At 42.5% G+C, this 21,625-nt stretch overlaps 1 protein-coding gene across 1 annotated transcript in view; it reads left to right on the plus strand.

Annotated features, from left to right (window-relative positions):
* Positions 1-20,470, plus strand: part of LOC115329803 (enteropeptidase-like) — a 43,951-nt gene extending 23,481 nt beyond the window's left edge. Inside the window, exons 2-6 of the mRNA XM_040223539.1 lie at positions 1,132-1,357; positions 4,026-4,236; positions 4,316-4,451; positions 15,469-15,740; positions 20,165-20,470. Of these exons, the coding sequence (XP_040079473.1) occupies positions 1,132-1,357; positions 4,026-4,236; positions 4,316-4,451; positions 15,469-15,740; positions 20,165-20,470 (1,151 nt within the window). The remainder of the gene's footprint in view (positions 1-1,131; positions 1,358-4,025; positions 4,237-4,315; positions 4,452-15,468; positions 15,741-20,164) is intronic.
* Positions 20,471-21,625: the final 1,155 nt, after the last annotated feature.

Consider the following 21,625-nt stretch of genomic DNA (forward strand, 5'->3'; position numbering starts at 1 on the left):
ACGCACTGATCCTCGGACGGAGTGATCACGTGACGATATGTCCGCGGTTCACCCGCATCCCAGGCGCATCCACACGAGGGAGGCGGCGACCAGACGCTAGCGAGAACGAACCAAACCTTATGCTTGCAACTCCACAGTGCCGCGAAACTCCAATATCGCTCCGTGGTACCTTTGTCCAAGATAGAAATCAACCTTTTCTACAGTGATGAAGAATCGCAAACCGCTGTTACGAACAGCTCGAGAAAAAACACCTTGGTATGCTTCGCGCGAAGAACTACTAGCCTCACTAACCCAAGGCACGACAGTGACACAGGCAGGGTCCTGCTCGAGAAGTCTTCGGCGTAGACGTGACGAAGTTCTGCTGGACTCCGGACAAGGCGTTTAGTGACACCTTCACAGACTTTGCTCCCGTGCGGAACACTTCAGCACACCACAGCCATATGAAAGGTCTTGCTCGGTGAAAGGATGATTGGACGTGCAAGAATTATCGCGGCGTGCTAGACGAGTTTTGAAGTAAGCTCCTTGATACGGTCCCGGAGGAGTACCGGATCCTGCGGAGGGGCAGCCGGGCAAAGTTTCTGAACAAAGAGTTAAACCAAGAGTCGCGCGACAAAATAAACCAGCGAACGCCCAAAACACAACGATGGGCCATTTTTGCATTAGGCGTCCGGAAACAAACAAAAATAGCTAAAAAAAGCATTGCACCTTTGCCAGACTAATCTCTTATCAAGTCACTCTCCCGTCAAAAATTCTGCGAATGAAAATGGGCTCGACTTTACTGGTCCGCGCGTCCGCGGACGAGAAGCGGATCGCAGGAATCAGTGACGTGACGGTTACATGGTACACGGTCCGCGGACGAAAATCGCGATTCGGTCCGTTGCGTGACTCGGCGATTATAGCCGATTCACGCTACAGACCGTATCGCGATTTTCGTCAGAGGACCACGTACCACGTGACCGTCGCGTCACCGATTCCTGCGACCTGTGCAGTGTTAATGAACTGGTCAAGCTCTGCACAACAAGCTTTTCCACACTATATCTTTACTTTTAAAAAAGTATATATTATTAATGATTATATAACCGCCTATATGCCCTCATATAAAAACGATTATTTCCTCATTTCCATTTACAGCAGGGGTATGCTCGAGGTACACAAGAGGGGAAAAAGATGATTTAATGGAGATATGTGGACGAAGTGGAGTCCAGGATACCGTTTCTGAACGGATTATTAATGGTACACCGGCGACTCCGGGTCACTGGCCGTGGATGGTGGGGCTGTATACAGCAGAAGATCAATTCTATTGTGGTGGCGTTTTAATTACCAGCCAGTTTGTCTTAACTGCTGCTCATTGCTATGGGTATGTATGCACCAAAACAAGGATTAAGCTTCGAGAGCCCCCCTTCAGTTCCGGGAATTTACATTGGTTAACGTGGGCTTATAAAAGTCGAGCTGTTGACGAAGTATACTATCTCAATAACCGTTAGCGGGAACATAGGTGCGCGTGTTCTCGGGTACTAACAGAGCGCTCTACCAGCCCGGCGGACAACTGCAGAGTGTCCGGATCGCTACACTGCACTCCTGTCATGCCGAATGCTCGAATAGCGTCTGATGTCAAGCGTTCCCCTGTTCCCGCCAACTATGATTAAGACCGTACGCAGACGAGGCAGGAGACATTTCGAGCTACGATTACGTTATCCTTTACGGAACACTTCGCAATATTAGTCAATGTCTATAAAGTGGAAAATAACCACGAGCTTCAAGTCGTTTTAAAATTCATTTATATAGTGGTTTTCGAGTATGCTCAGAATGTTTCTAATGATTATTTTTATAATTAGAAACTTAATGAGGGAAAATTAGTTAATTATTCGATTTATCGCAAAGATTAGCCACCCACATAATGTAGCCCTAGCCGTATAACTCACCGGCACAAACCGTATTCGCACATGTAGAATGAATGTTTTGCAATAAATTTGTTTGAATTAAAATTGAATACCCGGTATATTTGTATAAAAAAGTGGCGAAACGGCATTGGAAATTCAGCATATAGGTAATATGAACGAAATATACGCGTATGCGTGGAGAAGAAGCTTAAGTACTTTCATCATCAAATCGAACGAGAAATAAAACCCCTAACAATTTTTCGCAGTTTCAAAGTTCATTTTTAATGAAAATCTCCATGAGTCGCACCACTGTCTCAAACTCACCGACGAAATTTATTGAAAACAGAGACGCAACAAATACTCCGACAAACACGGAAACATTTAATGCAATAATTATTAAAGTTGTTGTTGTAGCCAGACCGCTGTCTAAAGCAAATCGCCCGCCCCCCCCCCCCCCCCCCCCCCCCCCGCGCGTATGGCGGGCGATGAAAAAGATATCGCAGTTGATTTTTTTTCGTTCATATAAATGTATTAACAATCTCAACTGATTTCTGTGCTGCTTCTTTGTTGATCTGACTTTTTAACTTTTAGCGAAAGCTTTTTTTTTTCTTTATGAAATATGTATTTAACAAAGTGCATCGAATTTTGTTTTGGATAACATGAAACACTTGAGCTCGTAAAACACGGACCTAGAGGAAGCCACATTTCAAAAGCTGGGAGCTGAACATATGCGTGAAAATCACTACAGCTGTGAATAACGTTAACAAATCATATTTTTGTGCACATTTGAAGTAGAATACGTTTTTTGCGAGGGCCACAAGGTAAAAACGTAAGACGCGAAAATAAGCGTCAAAGCCAGGCGAATATTTCAGACGCAAATGTTAGAAGCAAAAAGCGTTTTCGAGGGAGGGCAAAGGCGGGGGGGGGGGGGGGGGGGGGGGGGAGGGGGGGGAGGTTGAACTATTTGTTTTAGAAAAGCGCTGAAAGCTAGAGTGATTTGCTGTATGCTGGTGAGTTAAGCGACCAGGGGAACATAATGTAGGGGGCTAATCCTTACATTAAAATTAATAATTAACTAAAATATGACAAATAAACTGGTAATCTTTGAAAAGGAACACATGCTTACAATCACAAGCATGCTGAGTGTCATAGAAAGCAACAGTCAGTAAATTTGACCAAGATTTAGAGCGCGTGAGAAAGGCGGCGGTGCGCTACAGCTCACACAACAGGCGCAACGCAATAAGCGACTCAAAGCACGTGCTTTCAGGCCCTTACGAAGCAAAGTTTTCTTTTCAGCACCACGCGACCAACAATCCCGTTGCAGAAAAATTAATTTGCTCGAGAAAGTCACTGTGAAGATTCCAATATGGAACGGTGTTTAGTTCTGTTTAAAACTTCGTTTAGTTCGAGTCGCGAATAGTAAAGCGAAAAAAAAAAAAAAACGGATACATATATTAACATTAACACCGTCGCGCACCTAGTTCACCACCGCGCTTCCCACGAGCTCCAAATCCTTTTAAAATTTAATAAACAAATGATTTTCGATGACGCTCTGCAAGTTTATAATTGAAATGAAGCTTATTTTTACTAATTAATAGGTTAATTCACGAATTGTATATAAATTTGTATTTTGACATCTCGTGACGATTAGCCTCCTATATATGTCATCCTGGTCGTATTCCTCACGTGAACTGACCGCATTAGTGTGGTTTTTACGGCTTGTTTTCAGTAAAACTCTAAATACTAATAGCAATAACAGTTGATAATATGATGTGACAGTGACTTTCATTGGCGTTTTGCAAAGAAGTTTTCATTGGAATTGGCTGTATCAATCTTTATTGATTATACCTGACCCCCCCCCCCCCCTCCCCCACTAAAAAAAAAGTCTGAGGAGTTTAGTTCTGATCAAAGTACGTCAGCAGTTTTGGTCTCCGTCCTAAATGGAACGCTCGGTATACGAATACAATAATGTTTCTGTTAGTTCGTAGTTGCCAGGACTAAAAGAGACGTCGCCGTCAGTGACCACTTTTTCTATACATAACATTTGAAGTGGTGGAGGCGTTTCATGGTTTGACGTAGACTTAAGTCATTCAACATCAAAACACATTTTCGTCACTTCCCCCTTTATCCCATTAATGCTTCAAGAGACAAGAACACTGAAGGCTTTCTTTCAGTTCGTCTGGGAAGTACGAAACGAACTAATTTTACTATACACTGTCAACAAAACAAAGACAAAAACGTCCATCTGGAAAGAAGTGACACAACAGTCATCCACGAGGATCTGGAAGATCAGGTCATTTGCAGGGAAGTGGATTACGTCTGTGTACCCCTTCAGGACAACTGTACACTTTTTATGGTGCGTATTCTTGTTAACAAAAAAGAAAAGCACCAGCTTTGAAACTGTTTTTGTTTAAACTACCGTATTTATCTTACAGAAGGATATTGCACTATTGAAATTAAAAGAACCGGTCAATATTACAAAGTATATTCGGCCAATCTGCCTTCCTGAACACTGCGAAGAACCGCCTTCAAATGCCAGCATCTATGGTGTGGGCTGGGGCAGAGTTTATGGTAAATGATTTTCTCGCCTCACTTTGTTCCAGGTATAAATTGTCGTAAAGAAATCAGAAAGAAGGACAAAAATTGAAAAATAATATGAAAATCATGCCCATCAATGAAAAAGAGTTTTCTGGAGTATGCGACAAAGGCCTGTCAGTGACAGGCTCCGTCTGCTTAAATGCTAACAAAATGCGGGCTACGGAAAATGCGGACTATTACTTGGGACGGCGTGCAGGCACAAGCTAGTTTCTGAAATATCTGACACAAAGTCCATATTGTTGTCATGTTACTGGTTATTGATCGGGGATGTGGATAAATTTACTTTGAGATACAGGAACTTGCAATAAAACCAAGAACATCCTTATTGGCAGAATCACTATAGTAGAGCTTACATGGATGTCTCTCATTTATATTGGATATGTTATAGTATATATATGCCAAGCGAATAAGAGGAAATGAATACTGTAAACGACTTAATTTTCGCGAGGACTCAATTTTCGCGATTTTCGCGAATCATCTACAATTCGCGAAAAATAGGTCCCGCGAACAATTGCGGTAAAATGTAAACTCGTTGGAGTTAACACTGAGATCCCACCCCGTCGCGAAAATTAGAACTCGCGAATGATTCCAAAACTTCAGCTTTGGCCTAAACCGCGAAATATTAAGCCCCCGAGCAATAAATCGTTTACATAATATACAAACAGAAAAGTTCAAGAGACAAGGCGGCAGCCTCGTGTATATAATAAATAGGTGTACAGTATGAATCTGATCTATTAGCATTACTGTTAACTGAGAGGTCGGCGACAAAGATATTAAACCAATGCTTGACCAAATTGAACCTTTTAGCATGATATTTACTGGCATGATTATTTAATCACTGCTAAAATTAACATCAAGGTTGTTAACATTGACGCGACTCTGTTTCTCCGGGTACACTGTGCTTACCACAACCCAACTCGCTACTTCAAACGCCTACACCGCATCTACAATACGTAGCTAAATTATTTTGTGCAGCTAGAACAATCAAATTTAAGCAAATGGAAAAAATAAAAATAATGCCACGCTTTTGTGTTATTTAGTATAACATTGAAGAAAAAAATACAGTGATGCATAATTTAATGTTACAATGAAACTCCTCCCAGTAACGAGCGCCGTCTGCGGAATTGTGGTTAAACCACAAATGAAGGGATGCCCAACTTTTCTCTGCTCGTCAAAATACATTGGCATTATGCCGTTGTCTTGATGTTGGTTTGCCGCTCGTGCCTCATGTTAGCATATACTATAAAAAAAATAGTCAAAAAATACAAAATGAGGTAAAAATAGTTGCGGAATATGCTGGTCGACCGGAACTCTACCCTGCGCAAATGGTGACAGCGGGAAGCAAAGTCAGGGAGGGGGGGGAGAAAGGAGTAGAAGGTACGCATGCGCAGAATATTACTTTTAAAAAGGTCCACTCGTATTAATGCTGTGCGTAAAACCTCGTTCCGTAGCTTCGGTTTTAAATCAGTTTAATAGTATACTAAGTAGCTGGCAGCTGGACATTCGTAAAACATACATTTTTTGAAGGCGGTAGACTTTTATTCTCAACAAGTCTCAAGGTCACCTAACGCGTGTGGCTGAAGTACTCGTGGCTGAAGCGATGGTGGCTGAAGAATAAGCTCCGGTCGCCTAAGCGGCGATCGCGTACCCGCCGGTCGGGTAAGCTCGTAAGCGCCGGTAGCTGAAGCTGACGTGACCTGACGTCCTCGACGTCATCCTTGAGGTCGTCCTTGAGGTTGTCCCAGAGGTTGTCCTTAACGTCGTCCTCGAGGTCTTCCTTGAGGTCGCCCTGGAAAACCTTGACATCGTCCTCAGTGTGTGTACGGCATATAACAACCACGATTTCGTCACCGTACAATTTTCTCTCCTAATTGTTTTCGCTAATAATCGCCCTGTAAAGTTGCGGCATTGCGTCGCGTTTGATCGAATGAACAATACTGCATACTCTTTTTTAACACAGAATATGTTTATGGCTAGATTTCATGAAAAAGTATAACGCTCGAGTGTGACGAAGAAGCGTTACACGCAGGCCAAGGTAAAATGACGGATATATAGCTTGTAACAGGCTATGCATAAGCATGCAAAACATATAAAATGTATAATTAGCCATACAATGCCGTAGATATTAGCGACCACAGATTCAAACTAGAGTGATTCACAATAAATCTAAGCGGGAATTGAACCCGGACCATGCGACCTGCAATTCGACATCTTTGCTCGGCACTACAAGTAATTTTTTTCTTTATTTCGGCGCTACAAGTAGGAGATGAACAGAAGCACAAGCCAACGAACTGTATAACTTGCCGCCGACCCTCCTCTGCGGTAGCACGTGAATGTCTGCGGCGGGCGATGCTTAGTTAAGCATAATTGGTTATGCATGCTTCATCCAAAGGCGATATGCGAGGTATTAAAAAAAACAGGTTAAGCTGGTTTCAGCTTCAAGCTGGATTATTGACCCAGCATGCCCAGGTTGTCATGCTGGTGATGCTGGTGGATCTGCTCCCAGCTTCAAGCAGGGTTATTGCACAGCTTGCCTAGTTTGACATGGTGATCATGCTGGTTAAACTGGTCATGCTGGTGGACGTCCCGACTAGTTTGACCTATTTAAGTGAATACACAGGATAAACAAGCCCAGGTCCAACTCGGCATCTAATTTATTATGTTCGTACTGCGGCCTGCCCACAAGATCTCAGATGCTACTAATCTTTGGTGCTGACACAGTACTAACAGACGCGCCGACAGTGGTTTTCGGTGCAAAACAATGTTATTAAAACCAGATTGATTATCTCTCAACACGAAAAATAGCAGACACACAGCAAAAACACCCAATAGCAATAGAAAATACTACAGATATGAGAGGAGCGAACCGTGGGTCCCGCCAGTAATCAGGGCGAAGCGGCCGCTTGCATGGTTGGCAAAGGCGAGGAAATCTGTGTGGCCCGGATGGCATTGGCGATACTTCTCAGCTCCACCGTCATTCACGAGCACACACACGTTCGAAGACACGAAGCGACGCCTCAGTCGGGACGTCTAACCTCTTACCGCACTGAACGGACTGCCGCTCCCTGTCTCTTGAAAACCCGCTTCGCTTGCACCGTCGTTCAAGTAGTCTGCAAACAACACGCACATAGCCATCCCATCGAAAACCTGCCCAAGGTAGCCAGAGGTGTCTCAAATTCTCCGCTCCTACCAGTCTCACTCTCTTTTCTCGCACACAAATAAAGCTTGCAGCGCGCCTGAAGCGCCCGGTCGTCTACCAAAAACGAGAGGACAAAGAACAGGACATGGCCTCGTCAGAGCCCAACCCAACCTTGGTGCGCGCGCTCCCAGCAATGCCAGTTCGACCGCCGCTAGCCGACCTTTGCCTGCGCGCTCCCAGTAAGACCAGCTTGACTACCACGGTTATAAGTTCAACCAGCTTCACCACCTTGTCTCCCAGCTTGGCCAGCTTGTCTTCCAGCTTGACCACGTTGGCTTCATGGAAAACCAGTTTGACTAGTTAGGACCAGACTGGCTCCCAGCTACACGACATTGAATCTAAAACCAGATTTTGGTTAGACCATTCGTGTTTTTACTGAAACCAGACCGGGGTGTAAGATAGACAGGTGGGAAAACGAGAGCCAACTGAACGACCGGATTATGTACCCCTCGGTTTTCTCTTTTTCTGTGGCGCCATCTATGTGGAGCACCGCAAACTCTCACTCCGGGTGGGCGCCCGGTGGCGACCGGCTAAACTGACGGAGATGGTTTCTCGTGGATTTTCGATGAAAGACTGTAGGGCTCTCGGATTATTTTGCGCACTCTCCCTTAAGTTCAACGCATATCCGATTCCAATTTTTTCCCTCTTGCCGCAGCACCATCTGTCGCAAATCAGGGGTACCCGCAAGCAGACGAGTACACAATCCGGTCACGGTGCTGCGGTAGGCTTCTATGGGCCGTTTCCCCACCTTTCTATCTTACACCTTGAACCAGACTGACCAGCTCAAATTCCCGCTTGCCCAACCTAAACTAGCCTGATTGCCGGTTAAACCAGTTTGACTACCACATTGGCCAGTTTGACCAGCTTAGTTACCAGCTTGACAAGTTGGTTTTTCATGCTGGAATAGGGGAATCATACCTAGCAAACATACTTAGTCCGCATTCAACCGTCAGCACAATCACAGCTTGTCCACCATACTTATGCCACAGTATAAGGTCGCTGGCGAATTATACTTCGTCCAGCATATTTGGTTGCCAGGCAGTCGCCGGCGAGTCACACTAAGTACTAAATACTTCGTCCACAGATGAATTCCGGCTGCAAGTCTTACCTAATCAAGCATGCTTAACCCGCAAGCGACAGTTGACGGTGATTCACACTTGGCTCAGGGTACTTAATCCAGAATACTTCGTTCACAGGGGACCATCGGCAGCGACAGCCACCGAGAGGTGACTGTCGCTGGCAAGTTATACTTAGTCCAGAATACTTTGGTGGCCACTCCAAAGTATTCTGGACTAAGTGAGTGGCCAATCATTGGTGGCCACTCAACCTAGTCCAGCGTACTTATAGTCCGTTGCAATCTAAGAACGAAGGGCGAGGGTAAGACGGGCCGGAGAGGAGGGAGCAGACTGAACGCTGGAGAAGAGAGGGGAAAACCTCCTTCTCTCTTTAGCGTTCGGTCTGCTTTCTCCTCCCCGGCCCGTCTTACCCTCGCCCTTCGTTCTTAGGTAGCAACGGACTATAATAGGCACGCAGCCGTCGGAGGGCAGTTGGACATAGTCCAGCATAGTAGCTGCAGACGACCGTCGGTGGAGATTTATGCTTTGCCCATCATACTTAGTCTGTAGGCGGAAGTCACCAGTACGTTATATGTAGCCCAGTATACTTCGTCAAACGGACGATCGTCGGCGGTGAGTCATACTTAGTCCTTGAAAACAGTCCGCAGGCAACCGTCGGCAGCGAGTCATGCTCAGTTTAACTTAAGAGTACATCTGTCGTAGCCGACACTACGGCCTAATGAGGCCAGTGAAGCAGTTTGTCAAGCAGTATAAAACTGCATAATCGCAGCTATCACCTGTATAGAGATTAGCACACCCGACCGGACATTGGGAGGCCCAGAGTTCAAATCCTGGCTGCGCCGTTTTTTGGCTTTTGGCGGGTTCCTGAAAACCTTGATTCTTTGATTCATTTGAATTAATTACGGTTCATTCATATGCAGATGTTCGTTTATATCCTCCTCGGAGACCACGTACGATGTTGTGAAGTGCCCGTGTTGTATATTCAATAACGTGGCTCTTGATTCTCGCAGATGATGATGATACCGTGTCTCTAAAGCTCATAAATAAAGAATACTACATGTACAGAGGACGAGACAAACAGTGGAAGGATTTCTGGTGCACAAACGAGCACATACCACGTGACACCAAGCGTCGTACTGTGTTCCACGGGGCGGCGTGTGTTTCCAGAACACCTCCAATTGGATGCATTTCGTTTCTTGTGCATTATTAAGACAGGTAGGAAACGCCAGAAAGCCAAGGTGGAGTACTGTAGAGGTTAGCACACGCGACCGGACATTGGGAGGCCCAGAGTTCAAATCCTGGCTCCGCCGTTTTTTGGCTTTTGACGGGTTCCTGAAAACTTTGATTCTCTGATTCATTTGAATTGAATACGGCTCATTCATCCGCAGATGTTCGTTTATATCTTCCTCGGAGACCACGTACTATGTTGTGAAGTTCCCGTGTTGTGTATATATATATATATATATATATATATATATATATATATATATATATATTGGGCAGTCACCCTAGCGCGGTCCAATACACTAGAGAATAAAAAATAGGAATAGTCCAACCCAACCTCATCAAATTCGTAACAACTCTATGAGTGCTATTCTCATGACATTAGGCAACGAGACCTACAGCATCTGAAGGCCGTAGCCTGTTCTCAAGCAAGGCGTTTACCATGTGTCAATACAAAAGCGTGCATATGCAAACACCCTCCGCTTGATATTGATGATTGATAGAAAAGCAAGTTGATTTTTGCCTTACAAACATTTCATATGTTAGAAGTTATATTTGTAATGCTCTGTAAATCGAGGTATGTGAACGTTTTGGAAAAGTTGTAATGCGTGAGCTTTGAAATTCTCATTGCACACAATTCGGATGATTCTCTTCTGGAGTACATGCAAGTGAGGCATATTTGTAGCCGATGTGCTACCCCAAACAAGGAAGCAGTAATTTTATCGAGAGCAAAAGAAGTTACAAAGAAGGACTAAGATGTGACTGGTTCCCCGGAGAAGGGGAACCAGTCACCTAGCTGTGTTTGGAGATTTATGTTTGTCCTTTGTCGCTCTTGTTCCCCTTCTCCAGGGATTATTTTCGTCATTCTTGTCCCGCTTGCTTGCACCTTTGCATTTAATTGCATTATAATTATAACCTTAAATTTGCAAGCTTCACCCTTGTTGGTGGCAGACTGGTGTCGGCTGATAAAACCGGCTTGCTCTACTGACGTCTAGCCCCTGGTTAGCTCAGTTGGTAGAGCGCTCCACCTGTAATGGAAAGGTCTCGGGTTCGATACCCGGACCGGGCGGATTTTTTCAGTCGCTCACCAGTCACCTAGCTGTGTTTGAAGATTTATTTCTGTCCTTTGTCCCTCCTGTTCCCCTTCTCCAGGGATTATTTTCGTCATTCTTTTCCAGCTCGCTTGCACCTATGCATTTCATTGCATTATAATTATAACTTTGGAAAGTTTGCCTGCTATACAATGCACTTTGGCGTCACAGCTCATGCATTCATTAAATATCACATCGGTAACCTTCATAATTTGTACAAAGTCTATATTTATTCTTTGTTGCGAGAGTCCTTAGGTATATAAAACACTATATTTGGATCGAAAAAGTATTGCTTTTGTAGTATCTGCATTCTAATTGGTTTAAGATGACACAGTCACTTACCTTATGCAGAACGCTCTTTGCCGCACAAAATCCCGGTGGACAACTTCACCCGAAAAGAATAAACTGGTGTCGTCTGCGTAACTTATCAACTCTGCACTGCCGTCTATATTTAGTATATAACTGCTGTGTACATTATACCGAAGGACTCTAAGGATGCTCCGTTAAGGCACCACTGACGTCAGTTTCCTCGAGCTGGATCGCTGACCATCTGTCACGACACCCTGATGTGGATACTTTAAAAAAGCTCTCGATCATCATTGAGGCTACTCCTCGCACCTCGCCTGCATTTAATTCTAGAAGCAGAGTTTTAGGGTTTTGTGCAATCGAAAGGCTTTGAAAAATCAAAGATGACCTCCGATGTAATAAATTTCTTTCGGATATTGTTGAAATTAGTTATTTAATTTAAATAGCGCGAGTACCGTCAAATGCTCCTTCCTAAAACCGGTCTGGCAAGATGTTAGGGAAAAGTGCTTTTCAGGGAATGTGAGTAATCTGGCCTGTATTATTTTCTCTGGCCACTTCGAAACCGCTTTGAGCGCAGGAAAGGGTCTGTAAGTTCCTAAGTTGTTTTCATCCCCAGACTTGAAAATAACGGTACCATTAGCAACTCGCTGGTCGACATTGCAGCGCACAAAAAAACAACCACAACAAAACTGTCACTTAAGCTTGCCCCCACACAAAAAAAAAACAAAAACAAAAAAAAACAAAAAAAAAACTCTCATACAGTTTTGTCCATTGTGTGTGTAGAAACTTAATATACAGTTTTTTTTTGTTTTTTTGTGGGTGCTGCAACGTCGGCCAACATGAACAACCAACTCGCCCAGTCTGAAGTTTGCACAGCTTAGCGACTCGCATTTTTGCGTTCTATGATACCGTGGCAATTACCATCCTTGGGAAAATTACGATTGTCGGTCAACAAAATCAGCAATCAATAATTCGGTGAATGGGGCCTACCGGATTCAATGCAAAGGAGCTTTAGAGCCGTGGAATAAAATGTGCATGCTTCCACAGTATTAATAACTCCCTCTTGATGACTCCCATCTGAAATATTCCGAGGAAACATCGCGTCTTTGTGGTTGTTTGACTTGATGAGTGTGACTCCCATCTGAAATATTCCGAGGGAACATCGCGTTGTTGGTGGTTGTTTGGTTGTTTTTGGACATTCGCAAGTCGTTGATGTCTAATGAATTTCGTTATGCGCAAGATAAAAAGCGCAGGGTCACGGCGCCTTATTTCTGCGTGAGTGATCTAGTCTGTGATGCCCCACCTGCAAAGGCGACTAGCGCTCTGATGATGCGCTTTTGGTACTGATTGATTGGCTTTTTTGGTGGCTGCGGTGGGACGTGAGATGAAACGGAGTCCACCGGCCACTGTTGGCGGCGAGCGATACTTAGTATACCATACTTAGCCCCTAAGTGACCGTCGGCGCCCGCAGCCGGTTCCTCTATGAAGCTTATACCTCTTCATGTTTACTCACGAAACCACGGGTAAAACATAAACGAACGAACGGTGAGGGCGCAAGGTAGCTGGTGTGCGCTCATAATTGTAGAATGTACGGAGACTGCGGTGGCGACACAAAACTACAGGAAGATAGAAAGAAGTCTTGAACGCAGCTCACATTTCCTTGCTTCAGAATCCATTTATTTATGGTGAGAACAAGGAGAGGTGAAGGGGAACCCTGATAAAGAGGGAACAAAAACCGCAAATGACACAGTCGCAGTTACAAAACACATGGTACGAACACAAACTCTAGCAGTCAGTTTGAGGTTCAAAAGACAGTGAAGTTGTATTTTCCAATTGACAGTTCACAGTCCGAACAAACACACAAAAAATGATCTCAAAGCTGTGCATACTAAAGGACACGCATGCGCGCAAAGACGTAAAATTTACACAAATATATTACTTTTGCTACAGATGTTTTCTTCTTCCCCAACACAGAAGTAAGAGGTCAAGAAAGCTTTTGCAGTTGGCCTCCTGACATAGGGAGGGTTTATGTAGCGCATTCAGACGGTTTCCTATCAAAATTCTCTCTTTGAACAGACGTTTGATGTGATTTTATTTCTGTTGCAATTACAGATGTGAAGTTCCACAAAGGGACACAACTGTTGCTTTCTTAAATGGGTTATGAAATCTCCGAATGCGGATCCTTATTAAGGACACACCGTCTATGTTCGGTCAAACGGTAACTGACGCAGCGCTTGTTCTGACTAATATAGCACAAACCACAGTTAAAGGTTTTTTTTAGAGAATCTCTCAACACACGCGCCACTTTAGTCTTTTTTTTTTGTTTTGAAGGCAACCATTTTGAGATGATGTGAACTTGAGTCAGCCTTTTCGAGCTAAAGTATATGCTAAATGATATATGGGGCCCAACGTCAGCGATATATTTGAGGTTACGGGATACTCAAAGAAAAACGGGAAGGCACACATTTTTGCAGTTCGGAACTTTTTTCAGCCTTTTTTTCGGAGGAAACAATGTGTTAAAACTGCTTGGACAGTAGCTTTTGAAGGTATCTTGCTTCGCTGAGATGGCTGAACAGTTTTTGTATTCTATACAGTGAGCGCACGATTTTTGAACTGTGTTACTTATCAGATTGCAAAGCAGACCCAATTTTACAATTTTTTAATGACAGCTGGTGAACGATAGGTTTTGCCGTCACCTTACCATACGACCAACACAAACCAGTCTGTAGTCCTAACTAAATGTCTAAATAGTGGAGAGGGTTTTTTCCCCGGCCTCTTTATTGACAACCGCAGCTCTGGGGCCTCCCTACACACTGTGGTTTTATTTGAGCTTGCTAAAATTTGAAATGCGCGGCGTTGAGGGCACCTCTTTTGTATGTTTTTGTTGGCACTGTGAACTATCGGTTATAAATCCAGCTTCACCGTCTTTTTAACCTCAATCTGTCCGATACAGTTCGTGTTCGTACCGTGTGTTTTGTACCAGAGTGTGTGCCATTTGTGGGTTTTCCCCTTCTCCATGGTTTCCGCTTTCCCTTTTCTTGTTCAGGCCATATATAACTGGATTCTAGGGCGATAACATTTCAGGTGTTTTTGGTACATTTTTTCTTCTTCCTGTCGTTTGTTGGCCTTCGCCTCAGCTAAAGTGGTGAAGGGGGCCGAGGTGGTTCATGATATACAATTTGAATGCGCTCACAAAGCCGAGGACAAAAAAGAAAGGCGAACAGGACGAGCGCTCGTCCTGTTCGCCTTCCTTTTTTCCCCCGTCTTTGTTAACGCTTTTAAATTTTATTTCGCCTTAGTCTCAAGTAATTGTAGAATTATGAAACAACGCACCAAGTGATAGCGCAGCTTGCGTAGGATCTCAGAGTTCCTAGGAAATTGCAATTGGTAGAGTGAAAGACAGGATTAACCTTCTCCTTCGCGATTAACTTCAGTTGCCACAAGACAGTTTTTTTTTAATTCAATAGTACTAATTATTCACGGCCTTACTCGCGCCCATCAAAAACAGAAGCCGCAAAAACCTTATCATAGAAACGTGCACGTAAAACACTCTACTCCTGAACAAGTTTAAACTTGTCTTAATAATTGTGATGAATCTGAAGATCACAGGTCTGTGTTGAGTGTGCATCGCATCCGAAACCAGCCAAAGCTCCAAGCAATTAGCAGAAAAATTCATAACCCACGCATGACACACGTACGACGTATTCTGTGTTCCCCGGATTTTCTCAAAATAATCAAGGCAAGTTTAATTCTGCTTTTGACGAAACATAATATTGACAAATCTTTAAGAAAAAACCTAAACATATTATTTTTACTGTTTATTAGGGAGCACGTTGGTAATGCACAAATTTATTTTACGTAGGTGTAACTCCTTCCTAAAATGTATTATTTTTGCATGGCTAAACCTATATTCCAATTCCCGGATTTTGTTCATAAAAATATTGTTTTATGTTTTAAATTTGGGTAAACATGTTCAGTTCTAGGAACCTTCTAGGTATAAATATTAAATGATTACTAATCGGTTATGGGTTACCCAATGGTAGGCTAAAATATCCTAATCGGTGCACATTCCTAACAAGAATCTCATATTTCAGAATTCTATGCAATTGATGGAATGTATTACGATGAGACGTATGAATCATCAAACGAAGGAAATGAGGACGCCATCAGTTCTGATGGTGGTGAGAGTTCAGCAAAAGAGACGAACTATGCGTCGACGTCGGAATTAGGAGGCTTTTTGATAAAATCTGACCCACAAACCTTGATGGAAAGAAATATATCCTTAATTACTAATGATCAATGCAAACGACAGCTTGCCACAGCTGTTCCAAACTACGCCCTATGCTCCAAAGGGGGAATATGCTATGTAAGTATGAATAATTCTATGATTCCATCATAAAAAAAGCTTATTTGGTCGACATCTGCACGAAGAATAAAATGACTCCTCGTACCATGAGACACGCGCATGCATTTGTAACTAAGTTTAACTATAGCGTTTTCTCCTGAATAAATCTAAAAATTCACCTGCCTGTATGGATGTAAACAATTTAAGAATCGTACTCTACTCGGAAATGGGAGATATTGGTTCAGTTTGCCGGTGAAAAACAATTTGTTAATCGGAACTGTAAACGAAAAACAGGCTTCACAACTTGTGTTAAAACGTTTTCATACTGTATTCGACTTGCCCGTTCTAAAACAAGCGGAAAACGCTATGGGTATTTTCGTTCTTGTACTCGGTAAATATATTTCTTTAATTGGAAATGAACCTTGTGACATTCCTGGCACCTAAGTTCGAGAATATATCAAATGTAAAAAAAATAATTGCACAGAACGCATATTGCGTTGCAGCTGCTAACCAACATGGATGCAGTGCTCATAGCAGACAAGTATTTATCCATAAAATAAATAGGTCTCATAAAAAAAAAAACCGGTTTTCGGTTTAGATATAAAAATGGCGTCTCAGAAAGCTGGAAATTAATGAGATTCTGACTCTAGTTGTTCGAGATTGCATACGGTTAAAAACAGGAAGTTACTTAAATACAAAATTTAAGGATATACAAAAAAACAATCATGAACCGACGTCCATATAAGCTTAATAGCCACTCATCACCCCTTTCATGCATTCCCTGGTACGTCCCCATTGAAAATAGGGACTTCCTACAATATGGCGAAGTTCATATTACTGAAAACATGGCACGGAACGCCCGCTTCGTACATATCACTCCTAACGCTAGCTCCATGCTTGGTTACTTAAAACGAAATTTTACTTTAGCACCAATGTTACTGGAACTACTTTTATTCAAAAACCTGGTACGCTGTAAATTAGAATACGCTGCAGGAATTTGGGATACCGGTAACACAAAACTCATATCGAACACTGAAGCCATTGAAAACAATGGCAGGCTGTTTATCATTTGTAATTATCATCGTTCGGCTAGTTTGCCATCCATGAAATCCAACTTGTCTTTTCTCCTTTCTCTGCGCCGTAAAGTATCTCGTCTATCGCTTTCTCATAAAATGTACTACCCTTTCCCTACTCTAAAAGAAAAAATTATTCTCCCTCTCCCGCACATCTCTTTTCGCTTTGATCATCAGTATAAAGATGGAATTCCCCAGTGTCGCACCTCCGCCTATAGCTCGACTCTTTTATGCCCAGGTAGTCATCCGAGTGGAACTACCTTCCCGCATTTTTAGTGTGCACATCCTCGATTGATTTTTTTCTCTTTTTATTAGATTTTCAATAACAAGCGATTTTGTTTCAGCAGGCACTGTGACTGCTGGTAAATATTTGTATTCGTTTTCATCTTTGTATATTTCTGTGCTTGCCCCTTTCCTCTATAATACCCTTGGTCCCTGAGGGTACTAAAATAAATAAACAAATAAATATCTTTAAAAGCAAAAAGCAACTTTGTAAATGTCTGTGGCATTTGTTTCAAGAGCAAAAACACCTGTCAGCAGAAAAAAAAAATCATTGTCGTCCTTGTTGACATTTTTTTAAATAGATGCAACGAACGCCCAGAGCGCCATTCTCTTTAATTGAAAAATATTAGACTTAGGCGGATGTCGGCTCACAAAAAAATTTAATGTTTCTCTCGTATCCTTTGATGAAAGGGATGCGCTCCCTCGTTCTCTCACCACCTCTAGCGAAACATTGTCAAAAGTCCCAGCTTTCTGCAATGCGTAGTTTATTTGTACGACCTCCAGAAACGGGTTTTCCTTTCTAAATTGAACCCGGTAGAATATTGATACAAATTTTTCAGAGCGAGGGTGAGCGCCCTTAGCTGCCGACTGTTTCCGATACAATTGCGCCAAGCAAAAAATTGCAACGTGATCGATCCGACCGGAAATGCTGAATGTAAGCGAGGCTGTGCCGCTGAATTCAGCATTCGACAATATTTCAGTGAAGTGTTCACGATTCCTTGTTGGAACCACTAGAGATGGGTAAAGCGTAAATGTGTGAATGTCAAAGCTGAGAAACGAATATGTTTGTTTGTCAACTTTTGAAATATGAAGCATGATCAAATTACAACCGTCCATGTGCCTTTATGAAGGCGAACGAAATTGTACTGTATCAGCAAGTGGGGAAGAAGTAGACAACGCAATATACAGGTGTTAGGTTTCGACACGATTATATATTTTTTTGTTCGATATCGATACAAATACAGTTAAGTCTTTTTAATATGGACCCCGTTAACATGGATACCTCGCCATATGGATAAGATGTTTAGGGACAATCTGGGAAAATACGTGCATTTTTGTCTCGTTAATATGGACAACTCGCATTAAGAACGATTTTTTGTGGGCAAGGAGGTAACCACATTAACGAAACTTCACTGTACATTTCTCATAATGATAGGACGAGTATCACACGACTGCACTCTTCCCCATTTAATTATCAGGCTCCGTGGACATCAGATAAGTGAAAAACCGTCACGGCAAATTGGCTACTTCAGTGAAATCTAATATTTCACTTTTGATTATTAGTTTCATGAAAGTATCAATCGCAGTGTTGGCGCCAATTAATATAGGAGGCCATACAAATTTAAAATAAATTGCGAAAAGATAATGGATTTTCAGGTGTCAATCAATCTTCCATTTCGATTTTTTTTTTGGCAAAGGGGGGGGGGCGATTTTGAGTGTCCGCAAAAAATTGCGCCGCAAACGTCCATAATGACGCTTAGGAGAATGTATGTGTCCATTTCAGTCACGTCATCACTACTTTAGCAGCACGTCCACGGTGAATGAGCCGTCGACACAGTGCCGTAATAGTGACAACATAATTGAAAAGACTGCATCATTCTTTTAGGCGACATTGCGAGCAGGGCTTCGGCGCTCCATATAAGCTCAATTTTCAAATCTGGAAAAAAAACAACAAAGGGGTGCAAGACTCAAAACCCCTTTCTTTTTCTCAAAGTCATTAATTTGGTGAAACTTCTAAGATGTACTACCGTAATTATTGCTATCGTTACATGCTTTGCAAAACCGCCATCGAAATGTTGACCAACAAATCTTGGTTAATTAGCCTACATATTGTGACGCTTATTTCAGCATAAAGCCTCCATTGAATTTGATAAATAAGAGCTGAAGACTGCACCCGTGTAACTCTCGAAGTTTTTTTTCAAGAGTCTATTCAAGTAAAAATTAAACACCTTGTGGAAGACAACAGGAATTCCCAAGAGTTCTGTCAAAGAAGTCGCTGCAGGCATTTATACATGTTTCCCCCTGCTTGGAGAGGTTGTCGGATGCCACTCGCGAGAAAGGACTCTGTTGCCTTCTTGAATCATTTGTTCACCACAGCCATGACATGCGCTTTTAAGTAGAATTGTAGCCCTTTTATTGTTTTCTGAAAGGTTCAAGCAACTGAAAATCGCGAAGGGACATATCCAGACTCTAAATCGGGATGGAGAAAAACCTCCCAACCTTCCTGAGCTAATGCACCCTGCAAAATGGTCGAACAGCAGGACGAGCGTTATTGTGTAACAAAATCATACCAGAAGAAAGCGTGAATCGTCTCGTAGTCCCAATGGCTCTATGCATCGTGCGCAACGCGCCACTAATTGCAGTGTTTAGCACATGATTTTCAAGTCAGCGACTTTACATTTTGTCAACAAAAGCCCTTTATGGTCAGGCATACTTTGGACGGATACCAAGTTGCGCCCACCTAGTTGTCAATGGCGTCCAATAGAAAGGAGAATTGCGGAGAAGTTAAATGATTCCTCGCTTGTAGTTTTCTCTGTACTCATTGCGATGAGTTAAACCTCATCAGGCTCCGCGCTCGCCTGTGTACGTGACGTGGCATAAACCTGTTTAGATTGATCACGTGCTACAAATAATTTAATAAACTTATTTTGATTTTATAAAGCGGTGGTTAGTGCGTAAGGACTGGTTTATGGCGGTATTGCCGTATATCTAAGGAAGCTTGCTATATCTCTATGACCATTCTTCATAAAAAATAAATACTACAATTGATGCACAATTTTTGTTTTTCGCATGAAGATAACGAATTCGGAGACCCCAACCAAAAAGTTGGAACTAGGGCGGTAGACGTTTTTAATTCAGCAGCTTTTTTTCCTTTCACCAGAAGGTAGAATCTACACACCTACACATGTAGTTCAGAAACAAAACAACAAAAACAAAATATTACGAAAAAGTAAAGGCAGCTAGTGTGGCGCCAGACACCAATTTTTTGCCATGAATCAGCTGCAGTGATTTGTTATTGTGATATCTCCGCTTTATTTGTTTAATATTTTCGATATTAATTTAGTAATAAATCGTTTCCTTTGTTTTCAGGGAGACAGTGGAGGACCGTTGATGTATCAAAAAGAAGGACAGTGGTTTCTTGCTGCCATTAATTCTGTTGCAGGCGGTCATTGCTATAACCCTGCTCGGCCAGCGATACATGTTATGGTGTCCCACTTTGTTGACAGCTTAATTTTTCCCTTTATACGGCAATATCAGAAGTCGGAATCAGCAAAGCATAACTTATGTATCGACGACGAGGCTCGAAAGCGATGTGTAACTACCTTTTATGACTCTTACAACATGTCAGTAGACGATTCAGAAGGAGACGACAAAACTAGTGAATCAAAAAGTTAACAGTTTATCGTATACTCATGTCATGCATCTTCAATTCCCTTCTTATAATGAACCTTTCTAGCAAGCGTTTTAGGGTGAAAATACACTGGCGTCGCTTACAACAGCAAACGTCAAAATTTACTTAAGGGTAGCATTTTTGTTTTGTTCAACCAGCATTAAGGGCACACACAAACAGAAAATTCAAAAGGTCCACTTATCTTCTGTGTTTGTTCTACCCAGCACTATACCTTCGCCGAGGGAGTATTGCAACGAAAGGGCGAATGCAAGAAGCATGGACTAGCAGCAGAGAACAGAAAGCACTGGTGTAGGGTACATACGTTCGTGGGGCCCTTAACGCACTCGCGTAGTTGTTAAAAGAGCCCAAAAGGCGAAGGCGCTAAGAGCGGTTAATCAGCACTTCCTGCGTTTTAGTGCAGCGTCCTTTGCGAACGGAGTTGATAGTGCGCTAATGTCTCCACATGGGCCTACGCTAGTCTGCTAAACTTGCAAGTGGCCGTTTAAAGACGCTGGCGTGCATTCCCGACCAGCGAAAGCTCGCGTGTTTACTCTCATACGAAGACAATGGCAGATACGTCAATGTTGTCATAATGTCATGATCATTGTCGTCTCTCATATCGTTCTTAACTTAAAACGGCGTGTAGTATAAGAATGTAAGGGCGAAAACGATCTCATTAAGATTGAACATGACACAAACCCCGAGACGGCCGGTAAAATCTCCCGCAGTCTCAACGTCTATGTAATGAGTAGGACATCATAGCACAATGCATAATATATTATATGGTATTGCGTATTTAAAACGGCACTGAACTATCCTTTCTTTAAAAAAAAAAAAGTCTAGTCATTTCTAAAACAGTCCTTGTGGTCTACTTTCCATTACCCTGTGACATTCAAGAATTTTCTATACATCTTGTTTCCAGAGAAGAAACCGAATATTTTGTACGATGTAATCGGGCTACAAAATTGATAAAAATACTTTTAAACCTTGGCTATAACAAACGTAAAACAACTGCGGCGCTTTGCTATGGTAGTAGGCGTGCACCATTATGAAATTAAATATTATTTCACATAATTTAAATTCGCTCGAACTAACTTTAAATTATTACGTGACATATGTTATGAAAATGCGATATATCTGCAGTACGAGCTTTCAGGCTC

The sequence above is a fragment of the Ixodes scapularis genome, unplaced genomic scaffold, assembly GCF_016920785.2.
Source record: "Ixodes scapularis isolate PalLabHiFi unplaced genomic scaffold, ASM1692078v2 PGA_scaffold1__304_contigs__length_218370807, whole genome shotgun sequence".
In the NCBI taxonomy this organism is placed as follows: domain Eukaryota; kingdom Metazoa; phylum Arthropoda; class Arachnida; order Ixodida; family Ixodidae; genus Ixodes; species Ixodes scapularis.